The sequence below is a fragment of the Chiloscyllium punctatum genome, chromosome 2 (assembly GCF_047496795.1).
Source record: "Chiloscyllium punctatum isolate Juve2018m chromosome 2, sChiPun1.3, whole genome shotgun sequence".
NCBI classification, from domain to species: domain Eukaryota; kingdom Metazoa; phylum Chordata; class Chondrichthyes; order Orectolobiformes; family Hemiscylliidae; genus Chiloscyllium; species Chiloscyllium punctatum.
Genome location: NC_092740.1, coordinates 113606493 through 113624095, shown reverse-complemented (window position 1 = coordinate 113624095; position 17603 = coordinate 113606493). Strand labels below are relative to the sequence as shown.

Here is a 17603-nt window from a genome sequence, read left to right as displayed (position 1 = left end):
CAACCACCCCAACACACACAAAAGAGGTTGCATGAAGACACTGTTCAAAAGGGCCACAACACACTGCAGTACACCAGAACTGCAAAAAAAGAGGAAGAAGTACACCTATACAATGTATTCGCCAAAAACGGATACCCCCACAATTTCATCAACAAATGCCTGAGGGAACGACAATGGAATGAGGGCATGCCACATCCCAAACATTTCTGAACTGACAGCCAGACTACTGCGATCACTGGGACTCAACACACAAACCAACAGCCAGTCTCAGACGACAACTCACCAGGACGAAGGACCTGATACCCAGCATGAGCAAAACCAATGTAGTGTACGAAATACCTGCACAAAACACTACATCGGACAAACGGGAAGACAGCTAACGATCTGCATCCATGAACACCAACTAGCCACGAACCGACATGACCAGCTATTCTTAGTAGCCACACACTCAGATGACAAGCAACATAAGTTTGACTGGGACAACACTACTATTATAGGACAAGCCAAACAGAGAACAGCCAGGGAATTCCTAGAGGCATGGCACTCATCTACAGATTCAATCAATAAGCACATCGACCTGGACCCAATATACCGGCCACTGCAGTGGACAACTGGAACTGGCAGATACAAATCATTACAAATGCCAGAGGAAACATCAAAGAAGCGCTTCACAGGAGGCTCCCAAGCACTGAGGATGTCACCTAGACAGGGGACGAAACGAGTGTAACACATTTCCAGCTCGGCGAACAGAACCACAACATGATCATTATATTCAAGATATAGATGAGGAATTTCTTCTGAGAGCACTTTGTCACAGAGGGCTATAGAGGCTATAGCATTAATTATATTTGAGGCTGAGACAGACAGATTAATCAGCTCGAGAATCATAGTTTATGGGGATAAAGCAAGAAAGTGGAACTGAGGATTATCAGATCAGCCAGAATCGCATTGACTGGCAAATCAGACTGTGCTGAATAGCCTACTTCTGTCATAGAGTCATAGAGATGTACAGCATGGAAACAGACCCTTTGGCCAAACCCATCCATGCCGACCAGATATCCCAACCCAATCTCGTCCCACCTCCCAACCCGCGACCCATTACCCTCCAAACCCTTCCTATTCGTACATCCATCCAAATGTCTTTTAAATGTTGCAATTGTACCAACCTCCACAACTTCCTCAGGCAGATCATTTCGTACACGTACCACCCTCTGTGTGAAAACGTTGCCCCTTGGGTCTCTTTTATATCTTTCCCCTCTCGACCTAAACCTATGCCCTCCAGTTCTGGGCTCCCCAACCCCAGGGAAAAGGCTTAGCCTATTTACCCGATCCATGCCCCTCATGATTTTGTAAACCTCTATAAGGTCACCCCTCAACCTCCAACACTCCAGGGAAAACAGCCCCAGCCTGTTCACCCTCTCCCTAGAGCTCAAATCCTCCAACCCCTGGCAATACCCTTGTAAATCTTTTCTGAGCCCTTTCAAGTTTCACAACATCTTTCTGATAGGGAGAAGACCAGAATTGCACGCAATATTCCAATAGTGGCCTAACCAATGTCCTGTACAGCTGCAACATGACCTCCCAACTCCTGTACTCAATACTCTGACCAATAAAAGAAAGCATACCAAACGCCGCCTTCACTATCCTAACTACCTGTGACTCCACTTTCAAGGAGCTATGAACCTGCACTCCAAGGTCTTCGTTCAGCCACACTCCCTAGGACCTTCCTATTAAGTGTATAAGTCCTGCTAAGATTTGCTTTCCCAAAATGCAGCACCTCGCATTCATCTGAATTAAACTCCACCTGCCACTTCTCAGCCCATTGGCCCATCTGGTCCAGATCCTGTTGTAATCTGAGGTAACCTTGTCCACTGCACCTTCAATTTTGGTGTCATCTGCGAACATAACTAACTGTACTCTTATGCTCACGTTCAAATAATTTATGTAAATGACAAAACATAGAGGACTCAACACCGGTTCTTGTGGCACTCCACTGGTCACAGGCCTCCAGTCTGAAAAACAGCTCTCCACTACCACCCTCTGTCTTCTACCTTTGAGCCAGTTCTGTATCCAAATGGCTAGTTCTCCCTGTATTCCGTGAGATCTAACCTTGCTAACCAGTCTCCTTGTCCTGACATCTTGTGTTCTTGTGTATCATTTTAACAAGCTGATTTCTTTTAACAGAGGAAATCCAAGAGTCAAAGTCACTCCAGGTTACAAGGAGGAACAATGTGCTCCATCCCTAACTGTGGAGATGAAGAAAGTGCTCGATTTCCAAGCAAAAATCACAAGGTAATGGTTGAACAAAAGCAGTTTCTTCTGTTACAAGTTGCAACTATTATTAATTCATAGGGACTGTGAGTTTGAAACTACCTCCTAAGATTAAGGTCTAATCTTAATGAGTGCACAGGTAGTTCTCCTATAATGCCACAGTTGCGTTGCCATGCAACACCCTGTTATAGGAAATTAAACAAGAGAAATAATGGGGCCTAAGGGAAAAACAGGATTGTGTGGTGAACCACCAAAATTACCTGTAAGAATCGAAACAAAAATATTATTTAGCCTATGTTATGACACTGGGTAAATACTTCTGTGCTGCTGGTTTTAAATTAGCAGAAAAGATTTATCCCGTGCAGTAATCTGTGAAAATTCGATAGGCCAAGAACCAATTAAAGTTAAAGATGATAATTGACTAACAACTATTTTCAACTCCTTCCTTGAACCTACCTTTTACCTTCCCCTTCTATAATACTAGTCCAATAAAACTCCTGATTAAGTTTTACAAAACAAAACTTCTTATCTCAACACCAGGTAGCTTTTGGTTCTTCTCTGTATTCCTGTCTTCTTTTCTTCTTCATGAGGATTCTGCTTCACAGGTTACTGATCGATAAAGGTACCTTTTAAGAGAGCTATTTTCTGGGCAGTTTGCAGATGTCGTTGTCTTGGCAGTTTTCCTCCAAACTGTTCAAATTGTTCCCAGCTTCTTGTCCTCAATGTGTAGAGACATCTTCATAATGCTTTTCCAAGTCCACAAACCAACATTTCATAATAAAGCACATGATCTGACTGATCACGTGATGCCAACGTGGAGTCCAGTCCTCCACACATCGTGGCACTTAGTGCTGGGGATGAGAATCGCGTAACAGCAAACTGGAGTTTGCTTTCAATTAAAAAAATTGACAATTCGCATTGCAGACAGTTTGCATTGTAGGAGAACTGCCTGTATCCTCTTATGATTCAGCTGATTGAATTGTATTTTGTCAAAAGTAGTGCAGGTGGCTATGGTTGAATTTTGCCATATGCCAGAAAGGAGTACACCAGGCAACATTAGTGGAGTCTTATGTCAAGTAAAAAGTAGCCTTAATTAGGAGGATCTTGATCAAAGTTAGAATTATTTTTCAATGTGAAATTTGGAACCAAATAATAGTTTTTCTTTGTATTTCATTTATGAGGTTCATTTTGAATTGCTTCATTCCATTCCCTGTTTCATTTAAATTCATTATTTTACTTTGTGTTTGCAGTGTCGAGTAATAAAAAGAAAATATGTTTTAAAACTTTGTGATTGCATTTTATTCTTTGCTTTTCTTTATTGCTATTTGCTGCTGAAGTTGATCTGTTGGCTTGATGTATGGGTGTGATTTCTATTTTGCTTCATTCAGGTATACTCCAACAATGTACCGTTGTTCTGCTGTAAAGCTGTTTCGTTAACACAAATTCACTGTAAAGCGATTGACAAATTGGGGACATGGTTTCTAAAGCATAAATTTTTAAAACGTGTTGGCTGCAATGCAATTACATGACCAACACTTTAAGCGCTGTTTCTAAAGTGCGATTTTTCTATAATGTGGGTTTGCACAAGAACACAACCATCATGTTATAGAACTACTTGTATCAGTATTGTTCCTGTCAATAAGACCAGGAACCCATTCCCCATTCTATATTTACCCCAACTAATGCACCTAGCCTACACACCCCTGAACACTATCGGCAATTTAGCATGGCCAATTCACCTAACCTGTGTTTCCGACTTCTGTTCTCACTGTGTGATAGTTTCAAGAATGAAAGTTGTGAGGAATCCTCAGTGATGTGGGGTAATTGTTAGTGGGAGTACAACTTTTATGACTTGCACAGAGTTCCATGGTAACTTTTGTTGCTCGCAACCCTACTTATGTTTCTGTTCCCCATTTTGGGAAGTCCTGGGATAGGGCAACTTCTGTCACATCTGTTAAGTTTTCCTTGACATATATCTCTGCCCTTCCTTCTAATACGCTATAGTAAACTACTGGCAATCTGGTGTTAACCTGCATTGTGCAGCATCTTGGCTCTTAGTAATACCTGGAAAATAATAGTGGAAATTCTGGTCAAACCTCAAGTGATTTAGTTTCTGAGAAAATAGAAAAGCTGTGCAATGGCAGTGTAGAGTTGACTTCTAATACAGATTTCATATTACTCTGAAGACAAGTGCACCTGAAACCTTGAGAATAAAGAGCATAATTAATTTTGTTAATTTCTGGTGTGATGAATGGTCATAATACAGTATTGTTTAGTAAATTTGTGTTCTAAAGTGGAAAGCACCATTTATTTCTTTGAAGTTTGATTTGTATTTATATTGTGTGCATAAAGAAGGGAAAGACATGAAATTCAAATTAAACTAAAATTGAGCATGGTGCCAGTTGTCTGGAAATTTGTTTTCGTGCATTTAAATTTGGCTTTTTAAAAGTCTTATTGCTGAATATTTTGCTGCTTTAGAAGCAAAAGTAGAATAGAAGGCTAACTGACCCTATTGCCTCGCAACAAGGTATCCTGTGACGCAGAAATGAGTTATTTTAGAGAGATGGAACCAGGTTAGTGAGTATGCACGCTTCTAAACTCATTTAAATCCCTGCAATGTGGAACCAGGCCCTTCGGCCCAATAAGTCTGCACCGATCCTCCGAAGAGTAACCCACCTAGACCCATTCCCCATTCTATATTTACCCCAACTAATGCACCTAGCCTACACATCCCTGAACACTATCGGCAATTTAGCATGGCCAATTCACCTAACCTGCACATCTTTGGATTGTGGGAGAAAACAGGAGCACCAGGAGGAAAGGCACGCAGGCATGGGAGGAATGTGCAAACTCCACACAGACAGTTGCCCGAGGCTGGAATCGAACCCAGGTCCCTGGTGTTGTGAGGCAGCAGAGCTAACCACTGAGCCACTGTGCTGCCTGTGAGCATCCAAGGTTGAATGTCCCTGACTGCTGGAGTGTTCCCCAAATGGACAGAACACCCTTGCCTGGTGATTATTGTGCGGTGTCCATTCATCCGTTGCCATAGCGTCTGTTGGACTCACCAATGTACCATGCCTCAGGGCATCCTTGCCTGCAGCATATGAGGTAGACAGCGTTGGCAGGGTCAATGAGTACCTGCCACGTATGTGATGGGTGGTGTCCCCACGTGCAATGGTGGTTTCCGTGTCGACACTGACAAGTCTTGCAGTAGTTGCCATGACATGGTTGTACCATGTTGTGGTCCACTGTCATGGCAACCACTGCAAGACATTTCAGAGTGTCGACACGGATACCACCATTACACATGGGGGCGACACGCTCCAGACAAGGATACCCCGAGGCATGGTACATTGGCGCGACAAGGCAGATGTTACAACAAGATGAATGGACACTGCACAGCAATCACTAGGCAGGGGTGTTCCCTCCCAGTTGGGGAACAGTTCAGGGGTCAGGGACATTCTGCCTCGGATCTTCAGGTGACCGTCCTCCAAAACTGACTTCGGCACTGGGAACAGCATACAGTGGCCGAGCAGAGGCTGATAGCCAAGTTCAGTCCCCATGGGGATGGCCTCAACTGGGACCTTGGGTTCATGCTCTGTCTCTCACGCTCTGTCTCTCATGCGCTCTCATTTCTACAAACATACTAACACCCACGCACACAACCTCTCACACGCCTATACCCCATCTCACACACAAACACTTTCCCAAGCTTGCAAACACGCACTCACTCAAGTGCACGTGCACTCACACTCTCATGTGCGCTCTCTCATATACATACGTCCACATAAGTCTATGGGGTGAATTTGTATTTGCAGAATTACATTTGCACATACATTCAAAAAGCACACGACCTGCGGGCAGTCAATCCATGTATTATTTTGTAAATTTCCACTTTGGAAATGGAACCAGTCTGACTCAAGATTGGGATACAGACAGACTCTAACTTCATACCTTCAATGCATTGTCTGAGTTGAGATGTCACTTTTTTTATACTAAAACCTTAAGTTATCTTGAGAATGTGACTTAAAAGAAGTTCTGGGATTTACATATTAATGAACAAAATCTACAACCCATTCGAAAAGGTGAAAGACTTAACAACAACCGAGGTTTGTTCAACATATATTTTCAGTTGCATGACATTAATCTTTTGCTATAAATTCTGTGTCTTACGCTCCTGCTTCTCAATCACCTGATGAAGGAGCAGTGCTCCAAAAGCTGGCACTTCCAAATAAATCTGTTGGATGATAACTTGGTGTTGTGATTTTTAACTTCTTTGAGAGAAACAGATCATTCAGAAGCAGCTTAAGGGTGTCAGGAAGAGATAGTAACTAAAGAAGAGCATTGAATGAATGTAGAGTTTGGTCAGAAAAAAAAAGTTCCTCATACTGTCACAATTTTAACAGGGTGACACTTCAATAACGCTTAAGATGGTTCTTGAAGGTAAAAGGATTGAAGCCTTTTTCTGATGGGTTTTTAATGAGTGTTTCAACCACTTGTGTAGTGTAATAAAATTAGTGTTTTCTTTCTCATTTGCCTGTAATAAACTTGCATTCCCTTGTTAAAACTGTACTTGCAAATTTTTGTGTGTCTCTGACCCTCACAAATTAACCATCTATTTTCTTTCTGCAGTTAGGTCACATTTCATTCTGGTGTTTGAACAGTATTGACATAAACTGAGATTATAATACTAGTATCCAAACACAGAAGGGAAGCAGGCATAGGTCATTACTGTTGTTGCCCTGTTTAGTTCACTGTTTGCCTTCTAGGAAGCTACTGCTGGGGACAGTTGCATGCAGTATATTCTCCTATAAACTGAATTCTAGAATTTCACATTTGGTGTGCTGACCTATAAAAAATGCAAAATTAATTGTTTCAGAAACACAATCTGTATTCAACCATCTGCTTGATTAACTTTACGCCAGAACATATTTTCTTGTGCCATGATGGTCTGAACCTGTTTTATCTTTCCAATTTTATTTTAATTCCATGTATTTTTTCTAATCTGCATTGCCATTTGGTAGACAACCCAGTGCTGCTGGGTTATTGGAGAAAGCATAAGCTAACTTTTGTTTATCCCACTTTCTTTGGACTTTCCCTGCCAGATTCATGATGCATATTGAAACCCACCAATCTACCAAATAAAATCCACAACTGTGGAGCTTGATATGGCAGAAATATAGACAAGGTTTGGGAGAAGATTTGTAGCTCGGGTGCTCGTTATTGTGGTTCTGTTCGCCGAGCTGGGAATTTGTCTTGCAAACGTTTCGTCCCCTGTCTAGGTGACATCCTCAGTGCTTGGGAGCCTCCTGTGAAGCGCTTCTGTGCTGTTTCCTCCGGCATTTATAGTGGCCTGTCTCTGCCGCTTCCGGTTAAACCGGAAGCGGCAGAGACAGGCCACTATAAATGCCGGAGGAAACAGCACAGAAGCGCTTCACAGGAGGCTCCCAAGCACTGAGGATGTCACCTAGACAGGGGACGAAACGTTTGCAAGACAAATTCCCAGCTCGGCGAACAGAACCACAACAGAAATATAGACTCCTGATTAAAGCTTATTTATTTAACCAAGCCAGCGAGCCTAACTGTCAAATAAGCATTAAAATAATTGTGAGGCACTACCTTTTAGTAGAAAGGTCATGAAAGCCGTGCAATCCTTGAAAACCAAGTGGTACAAAACGATTTGGGCTTAAGGGCACACGTCACTAAAAGAGGCGACTGAGATTAATTAGCACATTAAAATAACTAACCAATATCATCTGGTTCATTTATAGAGGAACTGAATGAAAAAGCCAAAAATTTATGTTAAACTTGTCTAAGGTCTACATTAGACCAAAATGGAGAACTGAGCGTTTCGTATGAGATGTATGTGGAAAAGGAGTAGGCCACTCAACCCCTCAAGACTGAATCACCATTCAATGACACCAGGGTTAAAGATGCTAAAAGATTTATGAATGATACTTTCAAGCAAGATTGAATGGGTAGAGGCTTTACTCCCTAAAAGAGAGAAGACACTGGAATAACCAAATAGAGCTGCTCAAGATTGCATAAAGGTTTGAAAGCATATAACATAACAGTGATGATTCTGTTCAGAAGCGATCCGCCCGAGAGACATAAATGTAAGATGGTTGCTAATAAATTCAATAGGAAATTCAAAAGAAAACTCTTTACCTAGAGTGTGTGGAGCATCAACATTACATGTATATGAGAGGAAGCTAGATACATAAGGAGGGAATATGGAGCAAGTACACTGTATGTTGATGGGATTAGATGAAATGTGAAAGGCCACTTTCGTGGATGGACATGAAGCTTTGGGCCAAATTATATGTTTCTGTACTGTAAATATTTTGTTATGTTTTTGGGCACAAGTGGAGAGCAGCCCAATTTTAATTGAATTTAAACAGATTGTCAAGACTGCATTGGTAATTATGTGTAACCTGTAGAACCAGGATCACCCTACCTATCGAGATTTTGCGTGATCTGAAACTGCATAAGAATCACACACTGATAGTAATGAGCTCGACTGGCTTTATCCTGAATACCTCACCTATTACCTCACTCATGGGCGATTAACTTGGTTCAACAATTCCACCATTAAGATTAAATTTCAGAAACACCTTAATCTCAAAGAAAAGCCTGGAACCATTCCTTTCTTAAATCCTCCCAAAGCGATCATGTAATAGCTTGCAGAATAAGACCAAATTAATATTTGAGTGGTCATTAGGTTGTTCAACAGTTGAGCCACATAACGTATTGTAAAATTTGCATGCATTACCATATGCACACCATATCTTGAAAAATTGATTCCACTAGTTGGAGTTTGAGTTTATATGCTAAAGTTAATCTGTTGATGGTATTAGCTTGCATATCCCCTCTTTCACAGACTCTAGATATCCTAAAGCATGATAAATTATAAAATATTTAGGAAGATCACTTTGGACCACATTGGAGGACTGAGCATTTAGTATGAGGTGTATATGGAAAAGGAATGGCCATTGCTTAGAAGCAGGCCATTCAACATGTTGTCTCTGCTAGTTCCCCCTGAACAGCAATTCATCTAGTGCCACTCAGCTGCCTCTTCCAAACAGCCTGAACATTATTTCTTTTAAGATAACCCAGTTCCTCCTTGAGTACCTCAATTGAGCCTGTTTCCACTGCACACTCAGTGCATTTTAGGTCCTAATCACTTATGATCTGAAAAGGTTGCACATTGATTTTGTTTCTTCTGTCAGTTTCCTTAAATCTGTCACCCTAGTTCTTGATGCTTCCTAGGATGTGAACATTTTTTTTCTTATAGTTTTGAATGTCTCCATTAAATCTTCACCCAACCTTCTCTTCTACAAGGAAAAGAGGCCCACCCTCTTCCTGTAATAAGTGAAGTTCCTCACATCTGGGTCCATTTGTGTCAGACTTTTCTGCTCTGTGTCTAAAGCCTTCATGTCTTTTCATCCATTTGAGGCAGAACTAGTATCCTGTAGACATTTAGTGTAGCTTCCTTGTTTTTGATTCTGTAGCCTTGTTGATAAAACCTAGCATGTTTTTCCAGTCTCTCCTACCACCTTGAATAATTTATGAATGCGTACACCCAGATCCCTTTGTTCCTACACCCCTCTGCAATTATAAATTGAATCCCTTCATACTTATCTGTATGAAACTTAATCTGCCACATTTCCACCTATTCTACTAATTACCTATGTCTTTTCAAGTTTCTGCATTGTCCTCCTCGCAGTTCACAATACTTTCAAGTTTTGCAGAAACAGAACAAGGTTATAACACCAAACCTTTGGGAAATTCCAGAATATATCTTTTAAATAACCTTTAAATGTTGCTCTTTCATATCACTCAGCCTGCTCCACATTCATACGAGAGTACTTTTTTTATTCCATGAACTAGAATTTTACCCACCAGTCTGTAATGCAATACTATATAAAATGTTTTTTGTCGGTCATGTACAACACATCCACAGTAAATACCCTCATCACTGGATGAATATTTGGATAAAAATAATGTGCAAGGGAAAGGGGTAAAAGTAAATTAAGCATTGATAATAATCTTCATTTGAAGAGTTTGAAGACATGACTGGCTGAATGACTATCTACATAGTAACACCTGTGATTCTGTGATCTATCCCCCTGTTACCTCACCAAAATATGCAAGCAAAGTCATCAAATATTATTTTCCTGTACCAGATTTATTCTGGCTTTTATTAAACTGCATTTGTCCAGTGATTTTCTCATGGATTGTTATTTTTAGAATCTTCACTGGCCTGTCATTGTTGGGATTATCATGACACCCTTTTTTTGAATATGCACATGCATTTACAATTCTTCAGTCCTCTGCCACTACCCCTGAGTCTTAGGGAATACGGAAAATTATGCTCACTATCTCAATTTCCACTGTGACTTCCTTTAGTATCCACTGACACATCTCCTCCCATCCTGGTGCCTCATCAACTTTAAATACAGGCAATCTATTCAATTTCACCTCACCGATTTTTAAATGCTTCACAGATTTGAATTACAATGCTGCCTTTTTCATCATGATTGGCATAGGATCGTTTTGCTCAGTAAAGATCAATACAAAGTTTCACGTAAATACCTTCGGCATGCCCTCTGCCTCTGCCCTCCGTGTGCAAATCATCTTGATCGCTTATAAGCCCTACACTGCCTTTTCAACCACCTTTTAATGATTTATATATATATAACTTCTAGATTTCCTTCTTTGTTAGTCTGTGGTTTTATTTCTTGCTTTGCCTTTCCTGTTTGCGCTCTCTTTTTGTTCAATCAATTCCCTTTTGTATCTTTTATATTCAACTTGGTTTTCAGTTGTATTATTGGTCTATTATTTCTCATAAGCATTTTATAAAATATTAATCACAATACCTTTTGTCATACAGGGACCTTTGGGTTTATTAGTCATACTTTTCCCTGGTTAGACTGTGCTGGACTACCTCTTTAAAGTCAGTCCATTGTCTCAACCTTTTGATTCTGATTTTCCTGGGCCAGATCCATCCTCAGTTAATTATTTTTAATCTGGATTATTCCTTGTCTTTCCATGGCCAATCTAAATTTTATTGGAACGATTACTATCCCGTGAATGTTTCCTTATTCACGCTTGATGCATTGGCTGATTCTCGAGAACCAGGACAAGTACAGCCTCTCTCCTTGTTAGACTAGAAACATACTGCTAAAGGAAAAAAAGTCCTGAACACAATCCAAGAACTCTAGCCCCTCTTTACACTACTTTTATACTACTGTATTCAGTTAATTGATGTTTCCCAATACAGCTTTGCAATTCCTGGACTTTCAAAAACAAAACTTGCTGGAGAAATTCAAGTCTCACAGCATCTGTGGAGGAAAATCAGTTAACATTTCGAGGTCAGTGACCCTGCTTCAGAGCTACGGAGTTCTCTTCTAATTCCCGAATTTCTTTGTAAATTCCTTGCAGTTTTGTTCCTCTCCATCTTTCCCACCAGTTGGTGTTCTGTCAACTACAACTCAACAAACATACCTTTTACCTTCCTCACTTCCAGCTAAATAGGTTCCATCCTACACTGCTTTAGAAAATCTTTCTACTGCAATGTTCTTAGACAATACTGCTGCCTCTACTCCCTTTCCTTCCTTTTCCTATTTTTCTTGACCGCCTTGAATTGAAGAATATTTAATACTCTGCCTTGCCGCCTTTGAGCCAGGCCTCTGTTATAACCACAAGATATTTCCACCATCAGACAATCTGTGCTTTTGATTCAACAATCTTTTTGTCATAATCTGTATATCCACGTACATGTGCGTTAACTCTAAATTACATTTTGTTACTTTCTACCTTCTTCTAAACTCCTTTAATAACACTGTTTCATACTTCAGTGCTACCTGCCTTTCCCAGTATTCTGTGGACCTTGTTTTTCCACTTTGGTACCCCCCAATTCCCACACTCAACCAAGTTAGTTAAAAACTTTCCCGAATAATACTAACAAATTGTGCATTAAGGACACTTGTCCTGGACCTGTTTAGGTGCAACCAATTCAACTTGTATAACTCCCATCTTCCACAAGAGCTGGTCCCAGGAATTTAAAGCCCTGCGTCCTCCATAATTTTTCCAGCTATTATTTCATCTGCTTAATCCTCCTATTTCTATAGTTATTTGCATGAGTTTCTGAGAGACGTCCAAAAATGATCACTAAGATATTCCTTGCTACTTTCTTATGTAGCTTCCTAAATTCAGACTGAATGATGACTTTCTGCCTAAATCATTCATGCCAATGTAGACCATAACTGGTTATACACCCTACCTCTTAAAAGTGACATCTTTGACCTTGTCATCAAGGAGGCAACGTAGTATCCTGTATTCACATCTGCAAATGCAGAAGCTTTTGTTTGTGTGATTATTGACCTCCCATTCCTTAATCTATCTATATGTTTAAGCCAAACGTGGTGCCATGGACTTCATTCTGGTTACTTTCCTAGATGAACAATTGCTGTCATCAGCATTCAGATTTTCAGTACAGGTTGGAGAGTGAGATGCAGTCAGAGAATACCTGCGTACTGCCTTTTTCTTCTTGACAGTCTGGTGGTCACTCATTTCCTCTCTGAACGCACTTAACTGTGGAATGACTACACCTAATAATATGCTACCCTCAAAGCCTTTAATCTTATGGATGATTAGATCATCTGTTTTTAGTGCCACTGGTTGAATGGTGGTCTGGTTGTACATCCCATTGGGAAAATTCCTTGCTTTTCAAGAGGTGGTATTGAATTGTTTACGTCTACCTGCTAGGAAAGAGAGGAGTTCGCATTGATGTCTCACCTGACAGTGTCAGTAATCCTTATTTTACTTTCTAATTCTGTTAAAAGAAAATTGTATTATTTATTCACTTTCTAACCAACCACTGTGGAATGACATTGCTCAATTATAATTTAACATTTGTTTAGCAGTATTGTGCTTAAATCTGTAATGGCATATTTTACCTCCAGGAAGGATGCCATTGTGTATCATTCCATTTAAGTCTACTACTTAGAGTAATTGGATTTATGTATGCTTCTGCCCGTGATCGAACTTGGTGAATTCCACTCTTAATTTTATTGTAATGCATCAAAGTTCCTAAACTAATTTTATTTTCCCTCTTTGCTCAGTTTGCAGTCCATGCAGGACGATTTGGTCATTGCTACTAATGATGGGATACTGCACCTTATTCATTGGGATGGCTTGACAAATGGAAGGAAAGCCATTAATCTTTGTTCAGTCCCATTTTCTGTAGACCTGCAGTCTTCGAGAGGTAAGGTCTTCATACTTAGTGAATTTGAACTGTGCTGAAATTCAGCTTAGCTAGAGTAAGTTAACTTGCAGAATAATATAAATGTGAATAAATAAAACAAAAATCATTAAGACCCTTCAAAACCACCTCTTCCATTCAGCATACTGGTGACGTATTTTCTACCTCAGTTCTACTTCCCTATCTACTTTCTGTATCACTTGTTGCTATGAGACCTTGGAGTGACCAGAACCCTCTTGGATACATAATTCCAAAGATTCATGACCCCCTGTGGTGCTTGACTATTTAAACTTGCCAAATTGAAAATGCCCCATACATCAAAATTCTCTGCTCCCTTTCCATTAACTGAGCCTATATAGATTGATCTCAGAGAATTCCTACTATTGCCTCTTAACCTTCTGAATCACAGAAACTATGCAAAAGGAGATCATTCTGCTCATTGTGTCTATGCTGGCTCTCAGCAATTTAACTTAGTGCGAATCTCTCGCATTTTCCCTGCAACTCAATGCCGCCTTGAATGCCTCAAATGAGCATGTCTTTTGCACACTCCCAGGCATATATTCCATGCCCTAACTACTTGTTATATGAGAGAAATGTTTTCTCAGTCTTTTTTTTTCCTTCTTTTGCAAAGCGCTTTAATCATCTGCCCGCTGGTTCTCGATCTCTTTACATGGGGAAACGGTTTTGCCCTATCAACTCTGTCCAGACTCTTTGTAACTTTGAAAAAAATTTATCAAATCTTCTCTTAGCCTTCTCTCCAAGCAAAACAGTCCCAACATCTGTCGGTGTGGCATCTTCTCAAAGAACCTTTTGAAAATCCAAGATTTGTTGCTTTTATGGTGTCAGGGTTAAGGATGACTCAAAACGTTTGAAGCATATTGTCAAAGAAGAGAGTGAGAATCCAGAAGTTTATGAATCTGTAGGAATGACCGAGTTAGTGAAATGGTTAAGGCTTTGCAGGGTGAATATAAGAGGTTGGATGGAAGGTTTAAAAAAAACGTCAGAAGTAGTAATTTCTGGTTTACTGCAGGTGTCAAGTTCTAATGTAGGGAATAAAAGGATAGGGGAGATAAATCAGTGGCTGAAGAGGTTTTGCAATGTGCAGAGGTTCAGTTTCTTGGATCATTGTGATCTCTTCTGGGACAGAAAAGACCTGTTCAAAAGGATGAGTTTCATCTGAACTGGAAAGGGGCCAATACCTTGGCAAGGAGATTTGATAGTTCTGCTTTGGGAACCTGTAAGCATTTGTACAGGGGTGGGGTTCTTCAGTAACAGTAAAAATAAAAAGAAAGGTGACGCTGAAAAGAGCACTTTAATTAGAAAAGGCATACGAGCTAGTCAGAACGAGCTAACTCTGAAGAACTAAACTGCATTTATTTCAAGGCAAATGGTTTTAACAGGTAAGGTTGATGAACTCATAATGTATGGGGAAATGGGACTGGGGCGTCATAGCTATATTACCGACTTGGCTGAGGGAAGGACAGGACTGGCAACTCAATATTCCAGGTCTTAGATGTTGTAGGAAGGATAGGTGAGGAGGGGGAGTGGCATTTTTGATTAATGTAAGCATTACTTCTGTAATTAGAGAAGACGTTTCTGAGGGATTGTCCAATGAAAATGTATGGGTTGAAATTAGAAATAAGAAAGGGATGATCACCTTGATGGGATTGTACTATAGGCCTCCCCCAATAGTCAGATGGAAATTGAGAAGCAAATATGTAGAGCAATCTCAAATATATGTAAGAATAATAATATATAGGGGATTTTAATTTTTCAAACATTAACACTGTGGCAGTCCAAGTCAAAGGTTTGGATGATGAAGAACTTGTTAAATGTGTTCAGGAAAATTTTCTTTGTCAATATGTAAATGTTCCTACTAGAGAGTGCAATTGTTGACCTCTTGGGAAATGAGACAACATAAATGACTGAAGTATTAGTCAGGGAACACTTTTGGAGTAGTGATCATAATACTATTAGTTTATGGGAAAGTATAAGTCTTCCATAAAAGTTAAAGTTCTTAATTGGAATAAGGCAAATTTTGAGGGTAAAAAACAAACATTTCAGAAGTTGATTGGAGTAGACGGTTTGCAGGGATGACTGACAGGTGGAAGGCCTTCAAAAGTGTGATATCGAGTTTTCAGAGACATTCTGCTCTTTTTAGGGTGAAAGGCAAGGCTGATAAGATTAGGGAACAATGGATGAATGTAGATATTGAGATTCTAGTCATGAATAAGAAAAGAATTATATGTTAGATATAGACAACTGCAATCAACTGAATCTCTTAAAGTACAAAAATGTGTAGGGCATTCTTATGAAGGAAATCAGGAAGGCCAAAATGGACACGAAATAACCTTGGCGGGTGAAGTTAGAGATAATCCATAAAGATTCTACAAATGTGTTAAGAGTAAAAGAACAGCTGGAGAGAGAGTAGGACCGCTTAAAGATTAATGAGGTCATTTTTGTTGAACCTTAAGAGATGGGAGAGGTAATAAATGAGTATTTTGCATCAGCTTTTACTGTTGAGAAAGAAATGGAGGCTAGAGACCTCCTGGAAATAAATACTGATATTTTGAAAACAGTTCACATTACAGCAAAGGAGGTGCTGGAGCTCTCAGAAAAACGTAGAGGTTTCAGGACCTGATCAAGTGCATCCCAGGAAAGTGTGGGATGTTAGGGAGGAACTTCCAGGACCCCAAGCAGATATGTTTGTATCATCTATAAATGTGGTGAAGTACCAAACGACTGGAGGGTAGCTAATGTGCCATTATTTTAAAAAGGCTGTAAGGAGAAGTCTGGAAACTGTAGACCTGAGAGTCTGACATCAGTGGTGGATAAGTTGTTGGAGGTGATCCTGAAAGATAGGATTTATGTGGAGTTGGGGAGGGAAGGATTGATTAGGCATAGTCAGTATGGTGTTGTGCGAGGGAAATCATGTCTCTCAAACTTGATTGAGTTTTTTAATGATGTAACCAAAATGATTGAGGTTAGAGCAGTTGATGTTGTTTACTTAGACTTTAGTAAAACCTTTGAACTGCTTTCGCATGGTAAACTAATTAGTAAAGTTAGATCACATGGGTTTCAAGGTGAGCTTGTCAATTGGATACAAAGTAGCTTTACAGTAAGAGACAGAGGGTGGTGGTGGTCGGTTGTTGTTTGGACTGGAGGCAGGGTTTGGTACTAGGTTGCTCTTGTTTGTCATTTGGATAAATGGTTTGGATGAGAATATAGGAGGCATGGTTAGTAAGTTTGTAGGTAACATCAAAATTGTTGGTGTAGTGGATAGTGAAGTAGGTTATCTAAGATTGCAAGGAGGCCTTGATCAGTTGACTCATGGAGTGAGGAGTGGCAGATGAGGTTAAATTTGCATAAATGTGAGGTATTGCATTTTGGTAATACAAGCAAGGACTGGACGTACGCAATTAATGATCAGGCCCTCAGCAATGTTGTTGAGAAAAGAGAGACCTAGGGGCTCAGGGACAGAGTTCTTTGAAAGTTGCATCGCATGTAGACATGATGGATGTCATGTTGAGGTTGTACAGGATGTTGCAGAGACCTTTTCTGAAGCAGTTCTGTTTGCCCTGTTACAGGAAGGCTGTTATTAAACTGGAGAAGATTCAGAAAAGACTTAGTCATTGGGTTATACAGCATGGAAACCGATCCTTCAGTCTAACTTGTTCATGCCTACCAGATAGTCTAAATTAATTTGGTCCCATTTGCCAGCATTTGACCCATATCCCTCTAAATCCTTCCTATTCGTCTATCCATCCAGATGCTTTTTAAATGTTGTAATTGTACCAGCCTCCACCACTTCCTCTGGCAGCTCATTCCATACATGCATCACCCTCTGCGTGAACAAGTTGCCCCTTAGGTCCCCTTCACTGTAAACCTATGCCCTCTAGTTCTGGACTCCGCTGCTCTGGAGAAAAGACCTTGGCTATTCACCCTATCTATGTTTCATGATTTTGTGAACTCCTATAAAGTCAATGCTCAGCCTCCAATGCTCTGGAGAAAATAGACCCAGCCTATTCAGCATCTCCCTTAGGCTCACACCCTCCAAATCTGGCAA

General features: G+C 40.2%; 1 protein-coding gene across 1 annotated transcript in view; it reads left to right on the top strand.

Annotated features, from left to right (window-relative positions):
* The window catches only part of ric1 (RIC1 homolog, RAB6A GEF complex partner 1), a 207380-nt gene that overhangs the window by 103051 nt on the left and 86726 nt on the right, over positions 1 to 17603 (top strand). The window contains exons 4-5 of the mRNA XM_072587420.1: positions 2185 to 2292; positions 13398 to 13540. Coding sequence (XP_072443521.1) covers positions 2185 to 2292; positions 13398 to 13540 — 251 coding nt within the window. The remainder of the gene's footprint in view (positions 1 to 2184; positions 2293 to 13397; positions 13541 to 17603) is intronic.